At 32.4% G+C, this 18,907-nt stretch overlaps 1 protein-coding gene across 2 annotated transcripts in view; it reads left to right on the top strand.

Moving 5' to 3' along the window:
* Nucleotides 1-766: 766 nt before the first annotated feature.
* LOC135832703 (aquaporin-like) overlaps nt 767-18,907 on the top strand; it is a 30,316-nt gene continuing 12,175 nt past the window's right edge. The window contains exons 1-2 of one of the 2 annotated variants that reach the window (XM_065346134.1): nt 767-1,043; nt 17,983-18,273. In XM_065346134.1, the coding sequence (XP_065202206.1) occupies nt 17,992-18,273 (282 nt within the window). In that variant the 5' untranslated portion in view covers nt 767-1,043; nt 17,983-17,991. The remainder of the gene's footprint in view (nt 1,044-17,982; nt 18,274-18,907) is intronic. The other variant, XM_065346133.1, reaches the window with a different exon arrangement.

Below are 18,907 nucleotides of genomic sequence, written 5' to 3'. Positions count from 1 at the left end.
GTCGTTAATGATTCACCCAGACTCTTTCGTGTCAACGTACATTTGAGTGAGGAGTTGATTGTCTGCGCCAAAAGCTTTTATCGGCGTTTACGACAAAGCACGTGTTTTACGATTACGAGTTCATATTTTGTTCATACTTATAGGCCTAATTATACACCCGGATGGAAAAAACAATTTGCAAAATGAATCTTCTATAGCCTTTTAAAAGGTTCTCCAGGCAAAAATAAATCTTCTAACTTCTACTCGAGTAGGTAGGAAACTTGTACAATGTACAGAAATATCTCTGAGGTTATCAAATCTATACGACACGACACGATGAAACAATCCTTTCAATTAACTTACTTCCTCCAATCGATATAAATTAATTTACAAAATTGATACATTTTTTCCATTAAATCGAAATAACCGAATCCCATAAAGAAGCAGGAATTCTCTAATATTTGGGCAACGACAAAAACCACGCAATGAAATAATGATAGGTAGTTTTACCATCAGGAAGACGCCTATCAAGATCAACCTCAACCATCAACCATCATTTCGAGTTGAAAGAATTAGAAAGTCGAGTCGAATCAAAGGTCCCTCATTATTGAAATTGTTGTTATTCCAGAAATACATCTTCACACAGCGGAGGAGTAAAGAGGTAGATTTATTGTGAGAAGATGATAGATGAATTATACGCTACGTTAGGACGAAAAAAGTAAAACTGAAGTAGGAGTAGGAGTCAGATAAAAAATAAACTTTGTATAATCTCGAATTGTGGATCGTGGTGCGGGTTGTCGATCGTATTCGTATACGTTAGTCGGTAAAAACGCACATGACTTTATTGTACAACGTGTGCTTGTACGCGGATCACTTTAACGTATAAATCGAGCTGCTCGTATAGTGCTCTTCGTGCACCTACCGGTGTACTTATTCTACATAAATTTATCATTGTGAGCTGACAACAGGTGTTCGCGTGCATTACGATTGAGGTTTTTACTCGGTGAGCAAAGTTTTTCTTGTGGTTTTTCTTCGATTCAGGATCGTTCAAGACAGCATTTCTGGTGAGTTTTTGATCGTTGATTTTTATGATTTTTTTGTATATATTTTTTTGATTTTGTTAACGAAATAAGTGAGTTTGTTTCACAAACTTCGAGAGTATTTTGGAATTGATTTTGAGTATTTTGTCAAGTTTCGATTTAGTTGACTATCAAATACAAAAGTGAAAAATTCATAAAATTGAAATTAATTTGTTTGATTGGTCCTTAAATGCTTTTCAAAGAATGAATCATATTGAGAAGTGTTCCATAATTTGAGTAGGCAACATGATCAATCATAAATCGAATTTCCATTTATACAGGATTGTACAACTGCTTAGGTATATGTACCTATAGGCTACTTTTTTTTCATTCAAAAGAAAAATAAATGTATGTTTGGGTTCAGGAAACTTAGGTCTAACCTACATATCGACCTATCATTCAATTTTAACATTAATTATACGTGTTTTTTCGTTTTAAAATTTTTAATCACCAAATTAGTGAGCTGCGTGAACTGTTATCTTCATTTCATATCGTTACCCATTGGCTATTTGCTGTATCAATTTCACCACATGCATATTAATGAAAATTCAAACATCATTCACTTTTACTGAAAGTATCTAATGTAATGACTTAGATTTGAAATGATCCGGGGAAAAAAGAAATTCGGCTCTTTGAACTATGTATTTGTATTCGGATTTTTGGTTTTAATTTTAATCACGATGAGATTAAGAAAAAGAAAAAAACAATATTAATCAAATTAATTAGCTCCATATGAATTACACATGTTACAGAGTGAGAGCTATTTAAACTTTACCTATTTGTACATTAAATTTCTAAAGGCATAAGTAGGTACTTAATTATATATAAAAATGATATGTATTACAAGCAATGATCTGTGCAATCAATTCATTCGGAATAGAAGGGAGAGATAATTCAAAGTTCACATTTTTCAAAGGCCAAAAAATCCATAAATTCTACAGGTCAATGAAATATTCTTTCTTTCATTTTATTCTGACCTTTGCTTCTTCAAGGTAGGTGAATTTTCAAAAATAAAATAATAAGGAGGGTTTCAAGTTTTTAGTGAAAAAAAATCAAACTGAACCTATGAAGCTCTACGATAAAATTGACGAACTAACGTAAAGTAGGTATGTGTGATCATTAAGAAGGGGGACTTACATCGATGGGAATGTACTTTTTTTTCAGAATTGGACTTTGAGAGATTGCAGACATTTGAGAACTTATTTGAATGATTCATTCATGACGTTTATTGACTATTTTGATTCAAAATTTGTAAGATCCGAAAAAAAAACATTCAACCTACCAATGAACTTTGAATAAGAAAAAATATATTTTGATTTTTGGGGGAGATTCGCGTAAATAAAATTGATTTGAATTACGAGTTTTGTCGTCATGAATCATCGATATTATGAGTTGAATCAAATTAAAATTTTGGAAACCCATGAGCCCAAATCATCATGAATTTTACTATCGTAATTTTTTCGACTTGAATCATAGGAATATATAGTACATAATTATTTCCAGATGGAAAATACTTATATGAAGGGTTTTGGGCGGAAAGATTGCAACTTTAAAACATTTGGTGTTTGGATGGGAAGGGAAGGAAGTTGATGTAATTTTATATTAGCCACTACAGCTTTGATTAATCGAAAAATTTGCTTTTTGGAGTTTTTTTCATAAGAAGGAAAAACAAATGGCAATTTTATATGTAGGTACCAAGTTTATAACAAAATTTAAATTCAAACTCAAAAAATCACCCTTGCATTTTGTTTGATTGAAATAAAATTCATTGGAACGGTGGATTTTCAAACATTGAATTTTCAAGAGCCTCAATCTATCATACAATTTTCGCGCCTTTGTCAAAAATTCCAAAATTATAAGTGGAGAAAGATCAAAATATTACTGGAAGCTACTAATTGATAAGGAATGGTGAAAATTTGTTTTTGGTCGAAAACCAATTTTTGTGAATTTTGAAAAAAAAGTGTACCTAATGGATTTTGAATTTTGAATAATTTTTCTGAAAATTGAATAAGAAAGAACAATCGAAATATTGATATGAGGATTTCAAAACATGCACAAAAATAATTATCAAAAATCATGATAATGAGGAAATATGTACAAATTGTGAAAAGTTGTCTAAAGTCTTACAAAATGAACACGCCTTGACCAGTCGAGGTTATTTCAAAAAAAATTATGATTTTTTGGAATTTTTTCAACATTATGCAACTTGAAAAATCATTTTGAACAAAAACCTGTTTTTGATGAAATCTCATAACACAAAAATGCATTTTTTCGAATCTATATCCATCGTGTCGCTTCCCGAACACTTTTTCATCTTTCAAGCCGGTTTCAAGTCACATTATCCGACTTTTCCATACCTTGTACAGTCCACAACGATAAAATCTCACAAACGTGTGCAACTTTAATGTACATACAAAACGGTTCCCTAAACTTACTCCAATTCTGGACGTGCGCTCAATCGGTTTATGATGAGCGGTAAAAAAAAACCAGTTTCAAACATACTTCCTACACAAAGAACTCTTTTTCTCTGGTTTGATTGTACTCGTACCTGTACCTTTACTTCGTGATATACGGAGCCTAAACAGAAACAGCGCACAGAGTCGGAGATGATTTGTAATTTCTAAACCAGTATTTCAATTGCCAAGTTCAATGGAGTCGGTTTTCCGTACATTTTCACCAAGTTCACCTATTGTGTTTGCCCTTTTAATGCGCCAGCGTGAGCTGAGCGTTTGGCTCAAATGACGGGTGATTTTTCAAGTGTATTGGGTCAGTGTAGTATAATTAATCACAGAAGCTGGTTTTCTCAAAAAAAAAAGAGAAAAATTTCAAGAAGGGGTGATTATAAAAAATTACCCACAGTTGGTCGTATTACGTATATACGTACATCGCGTAAAATGTATACGAATCGAAATAAATCTCGTCTCGGATTCGCGCTTTGCTGTTGTATATTGAGATAAGCCATGTTATGCAAGTACAAGTCCAAGGTACCTATAAATTAATTGCCAATTTTAGATACAAAATATCGTGTAAATTTATACCAAAAAATCATCGCCAGTGGTGATACTATTTTCAAATCTTGATAATTATACGCTGTTTGTTCGTATCCATCCCGACCTACTTGAATTTTAGCACCGTTGAATTTTTTTCGATAGAATAGTCGTTTATGGTAATGGTAAACATTATATAACCTTCGCCTTCAACTTGAAACAGGTATATGCCAATAAACAAGACGTGAATTTTGTACGAGAATTATAATTAAATTAAAGTTTTTCATTTCAAAGATGGTGGTGGGTTCATAGAGTCGTTTCAATGCATCCAATAGAGGTATCTCAAACCCGCACTGAGCATAAATTTCCAGTCTCCAGAACAAAGAACTGAGAACTCTCACTCTGCTACCTTTTAACTGTCCTGAATTCGTTCGCTTTTAACAAAATGCGATTGAAAATTAGGCCAGTACCCACTTCCGCACAGTTTTTACGAGTTAGGAAAAAAATCTACCGTTATACTTTTAGTAGGTACCTATCTCTAGTACATACTGTAGTTTCATTTGCGCTTATTTTTTTCCCTCTTTACGCGTAATTCGTTTACGATGTACTTGTCCCAAGAATAATTAGTACGCGTTTGTGTGTTGCAACATGATTCATGTGATGAAACGAACAGATGCGGTTATTTTCATTTTTTTTATGTGACCAACTGATCCGCATGGGACTCAAATGATCATTCACTTGTGGAGTCAATTCGAGTTGTAATTAATAGGGCGTTATATGTAGTTTTTGATCTGATGGTCGTAATATCGACACGAATTATTATCTGGTGTAATTGGAAAATGGCAGGGTATCGTTCGAGACGACAATTTGATCGAATTGTATCGGATCGTGGGTCATGGCGGAGGAGGCGACCGTTTTGTACATATAAGTATTATCAACGTGGAATGGTTCCAAAATAGGGTCGTTTGTTTAACCATCCAAAGACAAAGCTTGGTAATGCGATGAAGCTTTGATGCAGGATGAAGTTTCCCAACATACGATATTGTTTGCGTTGTTGGTTGCATTTTTTTAATAACGAAACATTCGTGTGTCGTTAGTCCCCCTCCTCTACCTTCCCTCTTCAAAGTCTTCCTATCTGCGAGTATCACTGTTTTTATTTTTAATTTCTTAGCCGTTCGTGTCAAGTTTGTCACTGAAAATTTCATCATTGAGGGTGTTAAATTAGAACACGATCAAGTTAGAATTTGTGGCCTTTTTCAAAATCTGAAATCCAGTAAAAAACCACTCGTGAAATAGGTATCTGACTTGAATTCGCTAAAATTGCATAACTTATTTTCAGATAAAGACCTCCCAAGTAAGTAGATTTTTAGCTGCCCAGATCAATTTTTAAACATTTTAAAAATTCAGAAATACAGGAGGATGAAAATCGAAATCATTCCCAAGGCTTCCAGATCAGTTGTAAAAGTCAAAATTTAATTTCAGTAGATTGATATCAAACTTTCAGCAACATTTTTTTCAATGCACTAAATATGCCTTATTTTGTACTTAGTCAGCGCCAGATTTTGGTATTTTGAACGACGTTTGCATGGTAAGCGAGTAAATTGTCCATCGCACAATTATTATCTTCAATACACCCAAAACCTGTCATCAAATTGGCCTTGATTTTTTCAAACGATTACATTGATTACAATGTCGAGTTGCACAAATGACGGAAACGTTAATTAAATGGAAATCTGTAATGCGTGTGTCATGATACACAACACGCGGCTCTTTAGCTTTCCGCCTATAAGTACTTATACGTATCTAAACGTGACCAAAGATGAAGATTTTTCTGTACTTAATATAAAAATCCACCATTATTGATACAGTCTCGGGTGTCATTAAACAAGCCATACGTATTAATACATTACACATAAAATCTCATTGTTCAGATCGTTAGGTACTTCGTTACCTACCTATAGGCGCTCTCGAGCTATAAACCTGTCCAGCTTCTTCGTAAAAAACAGCAAATTCCGCCAGTTCCTCAAATCACGACATACCATATTTGTTGTACTTATAGGTATTGGTCTTCTCTCATGATAGTCATGATACAAAGAAAAATGTCTTGATCAGCGGTCTCGCTTTACATATTGGTTTAAATTTCTCATTGAAAATAAGCGCTGATTTACAATAGCCAGCCTTATATACTCGTACTTACGCTTAGCTCTACACCAAGACTCTTTAGCTTATTCCTCGGTTATTTACAAAGTTTGCTCGTATACAATAGCTACGTAATTCCAACGCGTATACGGTTACCTTTTTTGAAAACTATTCTTTATATTGCCTCATTAGCATTGTGTTGGTTTTTCATTAATTCTTTTTCATCCATTACTCGATATCGAAACCGTTATGTGTGGTGCTTATTATTTTTTCTATACTGCTTTATGTAAAGGTACAAGCTTAGCTAGGTTATAGCTATACGTATAGTGAGTCTACGTACTCGTACTTAAATGCATAGCTTGCTTGTGCGTAATTACGAGTGTATTTTCAAATATTTTTTCATACTTGGTTTAATTATTTAGCATAATTATGAGGGCAATTGTTTCAAATACCGACTTTTATATGAAAAATTATACAATATGCGAAGAATGAGACGAATTTTAACTTGATTGTTGTTTGGACTTTAATGGAAACTTGAGTACTTATGAATGGTTTTAAAGAATTCTCGCAAGGTATAAGTACCTACACGGCAGCAATCAAGGTTTGATGAAAAATTTTAAAATTTTATAAACGTAGGTAACCCAAAATGACTTTACATTAAAATTTTTAAACAACCAGTTTCAAATGTTAGTGGCGGGCGAGAAGGGTACCTTTTTTGTGAGGGACTAATAATAATTAAGAGTTTGAATTTACAATTAACAATTTAGAAGAAAATTTTTGCAGGGGCACAAAATTATCATTCATCAACCGTAAACCTGCATTTTCTAAATTAAAATGATTTTTTTTCGAATGTTCTAATTCCTGTGGAAATTTTTTTCAGCCTTTTTTGACCCTTTAAAATTCTGAAAGTAGGTACCAAATCTAAAGAATTAATTTTCACAGCCTTGACGACAAAAGCTCGAAAGGTGGAACGAATCATTAGATTGAAGTTTTTGGTTCAAATTTTAATTTTAGAAATTGAAGAATTCTTAAAAATAAGTCTGTTGATTTCCAATGTGAAATAAGGATAGATATGATATTGAATTTAATAATGAATAACAACCTACTTCCAGGGGTCGGAAGCCAAAAAATTTCAAAAATGTGAATTCAGTTGTTCCAAAAATACGTACATGATTAAACACGAATACAGCAAACTTTCGATAAACACCCTTCTTTCAGGTTTTTAGGCACTTCATTTTATTTTATTTTATTTTTTTTGAAATTATAATACAAAAATGAAAAGGCTTTAAGCTCTAAAATTAATTGGCACATTCGTTTGAACATACATGTTCAGGAATCCACTTGAGACTTTTAAATTTTTTTTAAAAAGTGTCTGAATAATACCCGGTTGCTTTAGAAATACTTTCTGAAACAATTCGTGTTTTTAGGACTCAGACCTTCTAAAATACGCATGAAGGAAAATTTCATTCAGAAAGTTTCAAATAAAAGCATTTTTGTGGGGTTTCCTTGAAATTTTTTAAAACGAAAATTACGATTGTCATTTTTAAAATTTTCATCTGATGAAATTTTGGAACCAATTAATGAGAATTTCATCTTATTGAAATATGATTGAACTTTTTCAATAATTGAATGTAGGTTCAAGTATAATAATTTATTGAAATTTATTTTTGGAATTCTATTTTAAAAATTCGCTTATTTTTACCTCATGAAATTTTTACCACCCAAAACAACGATTTTTCAAATTTAAAAATATGAAAATGTTTATTTTTGAAGATTGCAGTTTTTTGACAACAATTTTTTCCGAACTGTATTCTTACTGGTTTTAAAGTGAAATTTGATTTCAAAATTAGAGGCTCGTGGAATTCCTTTTTACAATTTTCATCGAAATTTTCAAATCTGAATTGGAATGTTCACCTAAGCCTGAAAATGAAAATTTTCATCAGCTATTGAACATTAAATTCACTTCACCATTCTTCTGTCAATATAAATCTACTGTTTAGATTTTGACCACTGATGCAGGCGGGTCAACAAGACGAAGTTTTTTACATAAACCTACACATCTCATATTATAGATAATTACGTTGAAACCAAATTTACGATATAATGATAGCCTCTTCCTAGAATACGAATATTTCGTAAGCATACTATTTTCGCTTTTAAAAACTAAGCCTACGGTCCAGATGATAGCCGATAAATCACCACCTCAAGAGCCTTATTAGAAACAAAATAAAATCATAAAAGTCAAAACAAAAACAAACAAGATGCCATTTACATAAAAGGATCTTTCGAAATATACACACTCGCGCAACAATCTACTCTCTAGAACAAGCTGCCAAATCTTGAAACGTTCAAATCAGCGGGGACATGCGTTGATGTTGAACATAATACTTACACTTAATATGTACTTATACTTATTTTTATGAAAATATACGACTATATGATTCATTATCATTACATCGACGTATAATTATTCGTTAAAGAATTGAGATTAATTCGACACGATGTACGTGTAATTTGAAATAAAATGATAACGTTATTTACATCGGTTAATCCTTTGATAAAATAATGACGTTTTCAACAAAACCTCGTGTTTGAGTGCTTGACACACAATGATGAAGTATAAAAATATCTACCCGACGTTTGTCCCAATTAAAAACCATTTTTTCGCGAAAATGAAAAATAAAAACTTGGCACCTGTCGATGGATTCGTTTTCGAGTCAATTTATCGTGATAATTCAAGGTACCTTTTTAGATAATCCCAGTTTATATAATTAAATTAAATTATTTTATTATAAATTCGTGATTCAGTTTTAAATTATACACCTTCCATCGCACATTTGCATTTTGTTTTTCCTCCTTCCGTACGAACTAGGGCAAGAATTGAGGGGGGGAAGAGGTGATCGACTAAATGACTATATTGTACGAATCTGTCGCCTACGGGGCCAACATTGCTCTAATCCAGAATTCAAACTGCGTAGTGCGTACTTAGAATTTGAAATAAAACAAATAGCATATCTGTCGATGTGTACTATATGGTTAACATTTCACACAGATAATATTTAGGTTAATGGTAAACCTAAAACGTGACTATGTAAACTTGATTGCTATTACGTCAAAAGATGATTTTCATAAATATTTTTTATTTCATTTTTCCCACTGTTGTCTTTCGATGAAAAATTTTGTCAATCAACACGAGTCTGCGACGATTCGCCAAACTCGAGGAAAGTACCTATTTTTAATACCGGCAAAATTAGACATTTTTAACCATAATAAAATACTTTTTTACTACACTGTTCGTATACGAGTATTTTTTGTCGATATTTTACGATCTTTGCTCATATACGACATGGGAAATTAAACTGAAGGGTAGAGGAGAAATTTTAATACTGCGTAGATTTATGTCGATAGTTGATGCTTTTTTTTTTTTCGATGTAGCAAAAGTGAAACTGAGAAAACCGGCTTACACAGCCAACGTCATCGTGTAATCGTTCATCGAAAATGTGGTTTTGTCATAAAATTAGAAGACAAAAATCCATCTAAATCGTACGACTATTTCAAACACTCCTCGTGGTTCATTTTACTCGTGAATTACTTATAGGACATGGAAGGTAGTTAGATTCACGCAGATATCTCTGTGTAGGTACTTGGGCTATGGCTATGGAAAAAGGCGAACAGTGTAACCGCAACGCATCGCTTATTCAAGCTACCAAAATGAACAATAACAACAACCAAAAAAATAAACCACTTATTAAAACGAACCTTTGCCAGCTTCTGTGAAGTATTTAAAATGCATTTAGCCGAAAATAATTATAACCTTGCGCTTGTGATTTCCTCCGGCGTCGCTCTTGGCCTGGGTATAACTGAAACAAAAATTGTATACGAGATTAGGAGAAAAAATTAAACGTATCGTCGAGACAGATAATTAACGAATTATATTCCATACAAAAAATTAAACACACAATACTACATATTAAAATATAGTCAATTAATTGGGGTTTCCTATTTATTATACAAATATTCGTATCTTTTATCTATAGAAAAACACACCGATAAGCAAAACAGCAGAAGATGAAATGAAACTGACCCAATGACGTTCTGAAATTTTTTTAAAAATAAATATTTATTATTTTTTCCCATCGATTGTATGTAAAAGTTATCGATGATTTTACACAATAAGGGCAAACTATGCGAGTACAAGATCATTGTATGTTATCAAACAAGCTGATAGAACCATATGAGAAAAAGTGCTACACTTTGGAATTACCCAACACCTTCACCTTTTTAGGGCTTACAAGTCCCTAAATGGTATGCAATTTTTTTCTTCTAATTTTCGCATCGAGTATAGAGCACCTATTTAGCTTTGAACAAGCATTGCATAATAATTATTAGTCAGAAAGGGGGACCTTGGCAATGGATACGTCACGTGAATCCCGATCGCGGTTAAATTCAACCTATACATTGCGCGAAACGTTATCTTTTTATCAATATACACATTCGCTATGATGAATTACCGACAATGTAGAAAAATTAAAACAATCCCAATCAACCGACGAACATCAAATGCAAAATGGAAAACCGATGCCACGCTGCAAGTGTCGGTGTTTTCTTTGATATGGGGGTCCTCAGAACCACCGCATCGTTTCCAGATATCGAATAATCAACCTTGTGCTATCGTACTCAATACCTACTCATAGCACATCATAGAATCGAGTAGGATGCGAAACACCTTAAAAATACCTATCTATAGGTATTATTATCCCATATACGTCACGTTAGAGATGACCGGAGATGGTTTATAATTACTTACGTATGATATGATAATGTGGTCAGATCTATGGTCAACTATGTGATGGTAACCGCAAATCGAACTTCGAGTACATGTTAAAGAACTCGAGATTAAAGGAGGTGAGTTTTTATAAAAATAAACCAACGACAGATTCTAACTTAAGAAGTACAAAATTTTCTCATTTTTTTATGGAGATGAAAATTTTCCTTCCTATTAATATGAAAACGAAAAAATTTATTTAAACAAATCCTGTAAGCTGTAGATGAGCATTTAAATGTTTAGTTCTCACAAAAACTTGGATTAACAAATCAATTTTGTAATTTTTGTTCAATTTGAAAAAAGCAATTGAAGAAAATCTAGTAATTTCTTAGTCTATTTTAAATCACAGAACTACAGGAGTTTGAGCAGATCTGACAGTTTATTCCCGTCCCTTCAATTTAGCCTAAATTCTAGAATTGGATTTATCTCAGATTATAGAGTTCAAAGCAATTTTTTCAAATAGGTGGTGTGGGGGAGAGGATGCCAGTTTTTCAATCGTAGAATTCAGGGTACTTGAAATCACTGAAGTTTTCAAAATGGGCATTTTCACATAAACTTTTACATATACGTAAATAACAGGTAAATGAACAAATTCGATTGAGTAGCTGGAACTTCACAGATTATTATTTTTTGATCACTTTTATTCCTCCAAGGTTTGCTGTGACCATAATTTCATATTTTATTTCGAATGCAAAAAAAAAAGTTTGAGGAAACACTAGATATTGAATAAAATAAATCAGGGATAAAGATTGTGGACATTTTTTTAATGAGAAACAAAAAAAAGTTACGTAAGTATTGAATTATCACTAAAAAAAGTACACAGGAAATTTTAAAAATATGCAGAATTTTAGAAAGAAAAATGTGGTTCCATCTGAAAAATTTGAGGAAATCGGGAAATTGAAAATAGCAGTCCACACAGATTTCACTCTTTGATTTCACCATTGATTTTTTTTCATCTAGTAAGTAAGTATCTGGTTTTTTCTCCCCGTGGCAAATCAAAGATTTTTTTTCATAAAGGCAAGGGGGGGAGAGACAAACTTTTCATAGGTATAAGCGAACGATTTTCAATATGACCAGCAATGTTTCCGGAATTATTTCTCCTCATCCCCTTTTGGCCATTTTTGAAACTACAAGTTTACAAAAACTTGCCCTAACAAATAAAAATTACCTTGGAAATTTCTGCATTTCAATCGGTCTGTCTGAAATGTCAAATGGAAATAATCTGCATTCTAGAGATCTGAATCATCCACTCACTTTCCAAACAGGTATCTATACAAAATATACATCTATTCCCTCAAATTAGTAGGTACTCGAAGAAAAATGCATAAAAAAACAACATAGTACGTATTTATCTCATGATTTTATTTAATTTCTCATATTTTGGCAATCGGAAACGTTGAAATAATTGTTTAATATTTTTTACCATATCTGCAAGGTCACAATAATAAATTGGGCATGATACTGGGTTTCTCGGTTAAATAGCGGTGCGCTTTGCAAGTGATATCTATGTACTTTTAGATAAATTTTCATGCATCATTTATGATTCAGTTCGTTCGTAAATATTTTGCAACGCTGTGTAGTGCTTGATATCTAATCGTCAGGCTAATGATTTTTCTGTATTTTTTTGCGACCGGATGAAAGCGAAATGAATAAGGATAAAACAGACAGAGTACCATACACAAATGGTGGGTATCAATCCTAACACAATGAGTAACACAGATCTAAATTCTTCAAGGTTGAAACATATAACTATTTGTGCTGATGACAATTTATTTATTTTTTCATTTTATAACATGGTGATTTTGACTTGAGATATTTCAACTCAGATTTGATTGTAATTTTCTCAACTCAAACCAATAAAAAGGTACTTTTGATAATTAAATGAGAGAAAATTCTTACAATTTTCACACTCCTTGATTCATCTTTTATCTAAGAGCATTTTCATTCCGAACATGAGAATTTATGCACAAATATTAGGAAAATTGAACTTGAAATCGGAAATTTTTCAGAAACATGAAGTTTTGAAATCTGTGTTTCTGCAGATACTTCCTAATTGAAATTTTACTTCTTTATTCTGTGTATTATTTTTGAGTAATATATTTTTCGAAATAAACGAGTAAACTAGAGAAATAAATTTTAAGTAAATCCAATGTTATCACCAATTCTGTGTAATTTGATAATAGGTACGTATGTATACGTACATATTTCAATTTTATACGGAAAAAATTAATAGGTAACAATGTTGTTATCATCACGAAATTTGCAAAATAAAATTCATCACTGATAAACTGTTTCAGATAAATGCATCATATTGTCGATGTAACTTTAAAATTCAACAATCATATGAAAATTTCAAGCTAATTAACGAGTTGATTCATTGAAAAATATCAATTGCGATAATGCAATCAGCAAAAAAATAGGTACAACTAAAACAGCAAAACACGTGATTCATTTTTTTTCCAAAAATACGCTATATTTCAAACAGAATTTAATGAATACAGTTTCACCAAAAAAAAAAACAACAACAAAAACAACACGCGATGCAATTCAAAAAAACAGATCATATGTCAGGTGAGGGTTATAAGGTCGAATATTTTGCAGATTTTTACGACTCGAAACCGATCGAATTCACGAGGTAGTCGAGAGAAAGCTAATAAAATAACTTACTGTATTTTTAAAGCCAATTCAACAGCGAAAGGCGAAATTTAATGATAAACTTTGGCCACGTAACGAAAATTAGCGATGTAATTGAGAAATAAAATGGAATTAAAATCAAAAATATAAATTCTTTAATTAAAATAACTGTTAGAAGATAGAGATACGTTACTTGTACCTGTCTGTCTGTAAATTCGATTCGTTAAATTTTTAAAAACCTATCACTTGGAAATAACAAATCGATTTTCGTTTCATAAAATCAGGTACGAAGTACGTACCAAAAAATCTTTTCTTAATAAATTCCATCTAAACTATTCGATTTTTTTGAAACTCATCTTAGGAATTCTAATTCGCCATAATTTCACAATTTAATTGCAAATCGATGTTAACTAAGAGGACAGCGAAAGGCGTTATTAATATCTCGAGTTTTGACCGTTTTGACTATGATTTCCAACTCATTGTACCATTTAAAGAGCCGTCCAAGCTTGAACGAGAAATCTATGGCTATTGAAATGTTGAAAAGCCCAGGTAATAGAGGTACCTTATCGGTTCATGACTGGTTTCATTTATCTATTCACATGGACCTACAATTGAATTGAAGGGAGTCTCTTAGGCTTTATAGGCAAGCATTACTTCGCTTACTTTTTTCTTCATTTAAAAGAAGCCAACTTGAACACGTCTTCGTCGAAGTTCACCGAAGCGTGTAAGTTTTTACGATTACTGCCAGCGCAGTTTCAAAAATAGATATTATTTTTTGTCTTTGTTTCGAAATTACTCTTCATCTTGAATGTTGGTGGTTTTGAAAAATATCATGTAATTAAAACTAAATAATTTATAAACGTCTCGTAAAATTCGAGCTAACGAAAAAACCTCTCAAACAAATTTTCAACTGATTTATTATAAGCAGATACATTTTGTTAATTTTTTGTTTCTTCTTTTCTCACAATACAACAAATACTTAGATAGGTATAAAGTGTGCCTGCCTAATTTTCTATGTATTGTGGTGGGCGTGGTGATGAGTAAATGCGAAAAGATCAAGGACATGAAAACATTATAAGATCAATTTAGAAGATAGTGCTTTTTTTATTATCTAATAAATTATACGAATAGGAACGAGAGATTCCAAATATATTATTTATAAAGCAATATCATTGTTTATTGAACGGTGTAGATTACGATGAAATAGGTACTAAATTGCCAAACGGATATTCAAATAATAACTTTTGTACAGATATGTCGATTCGTTTGCCGATGATGCCGATAATCATCGTAATGTAGTGAAAAATACGAATATTTTACTCGAGCTTCAAGTCAAACGAGCTATACAATATTGTGAATTTCCTTTTTTCATACACAGAACAACACCTAAACGTATGGACGATAGATAACGACACCATAGCAAAATAAGTACATACAATCGTATATACGATGGCTCGACTTTAATAATCGATTGCGATTTTCCAAATTCATTCGTGCTTATTAAAACGGCTACGAGAATACGTAGCAACAATTAGATATTGGAGAAGCTTTTGCCATTTATCATCGGAGGTGTTCATTTTGACTAAATTTTCAAAATGACGTTACACGAGTCGAGTACCTACACCTAACACCATCGTACCTATGTATAATATGTCTGCTGTATCTATGAACTTGAGCAATTATTAAGAACTTCTTCGTTAACAAAGATTATTTTATGCTTTGTAATACTTGTGTTTTATAACTGACAAAATATTATAATGTTCGATGTAATAGGCTCTGTTTGATGATTTATGATGTTCGGCTCATTCCCACCTCGCATCGTATTAATTAATTTTTCTCGTTCTTGTTCGTAAAAATCGACGTTAAGCATATGTACGTAGGTACGTATTTATACGGATGGATGGCGAGATTATTTTATGTGATCGTTGATCTTTATGAAAATATCTTTATCCGGCGTCATCTTATTATTTATTATTAATTAATAAATTTAGATTTTCTGAAGGAAATGATGGTGAAGAGGGTGAGTTGAAAATTCGTGCGAAACCAATTTAAGACATACTTAAGGAATAAAAATAATTCTAAAATTGACTTCCTGAACACCCCCCCCCCCCCCCAACAACGAGAGAGGAAATTTTGATTTTACAGATACACAAGAGAGTAGACACGTATGAATTTTAATTTCAATTTATATGAATTTCCCCACATTTTTTATGTATCCTATGCCCATTCTAGGGACCAAAAAAGTTTACATTTTGTTTTTTTGGCAATAATTTTTCAAATTATTCAGCAAGGAAAAAAAATATTCACACTGTAAAATTTGTAGAAAAATATGATGAAACTAATTTTAATGATATTTAGGTAAATTTCAAAGTATGCGCATGATTTTATCAAAAACATATATTTTCAACAATTTTGTTCACAATTTGGCCCATTTTCAAGAAATTTTACATTTACAACATTTTACGCTGTTTTCATTCAGTTCTCTTGTACGATTCACGATGGATATCTCGAAAAACTCTGATAAAGTAGTCTACCTCTCAAAAAAATTTTCACACCCAAACAACTCGTATCTAAATAAATTTTATGAAATTTTTAAAGAATTTCAATTGCTTCTGAAATTTTTTTTATTGATTCACATGCTTCAAAATGCTGTTTCCCGCAGCTATGTCCACACGACGAAGTGCCTACGAAAAGTTAACATGGCGGCGTGATCCAGTCTCAATGAATAATGAAAATGACACCACTTGAAAGGAAGGTTACTACATATTGCCATTATTTACATTTTTTTTTTTGATGTGATCAAGCCGATTTGTCAAGTACACTTCATTTTTAAGAATGCGAATGAAAAGAATTCATCTTCTGACGAAAGAGGAAAGGAGGAGTATGAGCGGTTAGATCAGAATTTTTTGAAATTGTAAATAGGTACCTATACCTACCTACCTATGATGAAACTTGAATTTGTATAATGCTAAGGTTAGCGGTTCAAAACAAAGATAGCATTCATTGCTCGTAAAAGACAATTTTTTTTTACTTTTTTTTTTTGTAAAATAAACTTTGAGAAAAAATACCCTATAGAATTTTAAACTAACAGAAGCAGATTTCAAAAATTTGGCCTAAATCGCAAGAAAGAATTACGAGCACGACTAATCACAGTTCATAATTACCTACCTATTTGAAACTCTTTTCGTGAGATTTTAGAAACTGGAAAATTAAGAAAAAATACTGATTACTTCATGCCAGCTTAAAATCACTATCGATCGGTTCTGGATGAGTCAAATAGTATACCTATTTAAAATACAAACCCAACTTTAGTCATTTCACTTTAATTATATATAAAATTTTGATTTTCTTTCAAACAAGGGAAATGAGCCAAAAAAGTACATATGTACATCAAAATTCGTCAAAAACTGACAATTATAAACTTGGTATATTTTTGGAAACTCTAGATTCTATTTTTTCTACTTAGAAGTATTTTTCGTAAGCTGAGTTGAGGCTTCTCCCTTAAAAAGGATCTGTTCTTAAAATTTTGGTCAAGAAAGTGTTTTTTAACCTTCAAAAATATTTATGAAAATTCTCATTTCATCAATGTTTTCAGTCCATAGAATCAACCAATGCAAGCTTGCACCTTTTCTGGGCGTCCCATTTTGATTACACATATTTCATAGATTCGAGTTTGACTCAAGTTTGATTTTGAGAATTTCTCACTCATCTTTCCCTCACGAAAATTCAGCACCTACTCAAATTTTAAAAAAATTCTAGATGAGTGAAAAAATTATTATAAATTATTCCAGAAAAAAAGAAACTACAGAAACAGTGGTATCAATATTATTTGTACTTAATTGGATTTTTTGTACGTATTTCTTGGGAAAAATTTTTTCGAATTTTTCTCTACAATCTTTACTACGAATTTCCAATCTGTTCCATTCCAAATTTTCAACAAATTGTCAAAAAATCTGTAGAGTGAGCTCAGAATTTTCTTCTCTCCCTCCGCCCCCCTCAAGTAAGAGTGATCGAGGATTTTATTTTTTGCTCACTTTCCAGCAACTAATTTGCACCAATACGATTATTTTATGAGACCTCGTCGGTGGAAGTACAAAAACTCAAAAAAAACCTTCCTTAAACTCTTTCCCCTGTTACCCTGTCGCCCCGTGCCTTCATATATCTTCCACAATGCACATTACGAGCAAAAATTCTCGTGCACTGCAAACCTCACCTCAATCATTCAACCATTTTTCAAATACCTACGCATATTTTTCAACACCTTCAAAACCGCAAACCTACTCATTTGTCTGCAACGTTCCACAACATTCACTCATCCATTCGAATGATTCTGTTTCAGGTATAAAAAATGGCGCCGAAAAAAGCCGCATCGTTGCTCGGTCTAGAAGAGTTGACCAATAACAAAAATGGTCTCGGGAAAGCGCTGTTAGCCGAAGCTGTTGGAGTTTTCTTCATAAACTATTTCGGATGCTTGAGTTGCCTGAAACCAGCAGCTCAATCGTTAAGTTTCACTGTAACCGGTAGCGCAGAGGCGTCAAATCAAACTTGGAGCACAGCTCCGGTGGAATTCACATCTCAAACAATCGCCATAGCTTTGAGTTTCGGTTTAGTCATCTTTGTTTTAGTACAAGTACGTATTATTTATGTTGCCAAAACTTGATAAAACGTTTTTTTATAACTGACTAGAGCACGATTGCATAATAACTCTCGCATTATCATCGTTCTCGCATAATACCTATTTAGTTACTCGCATATGTATAATATGTAGTACTCGGCTTAGAAAAAATTTCTTTTTAAAATAAGTTATTACTTCCACAGTTTATTCGTATTTGGCATCTTGCAACTGGCACAAACCACAAAGCAGGTTAACATCAACGTTATAATAAATAGCGAAAACGTGAGAGGCAAATACCTACTCACTGCCCAATTTTTGTATATTTTTTTCGTCTATTCGTTTTACGAGAGTAAAATTTTGCAGGCCTTAAAAAAGGAGGATACATTTTAAGCCGCGAGTTGCGAGTTTCGACTATAATTAATACAGACTCGGCTGACATATTGCAGAATTACTCATTTGAAATTTACCAGCAGCCATGTTGATCTCGTGTATCTTGAAACACGCCGCCGCTGCCGCCTGCCGCCTCTCAAAAGGTAGAAAAATTATACGCGTATTATTAAATCGTATGATGTCAGCTATGGAATTCCACGAGTGGAATTTCATCGCAACATCTTGAAGCCGGAGGCGGCAACCTCTGAAAATTCAATAG

The sequence above is a fragment of the Planococcus citri genome, chromosome 1, assembly GCF_950023065.1.
Source record: "Planococcus citri chromosome 1, ihPlaCitr1.1, whole genome shotgun sequence".
Lineage (NCBI taxonomy): Eukaryota > Metazoa > Arthropoda > Insecta > Hemiptera > Pseudococcidae > Planococcus > Planococcus citri.
Note: the sequence above shows the minus strand (reverse complement) of the source record. Positions and strands in the feature narration are given on the sequence as shown.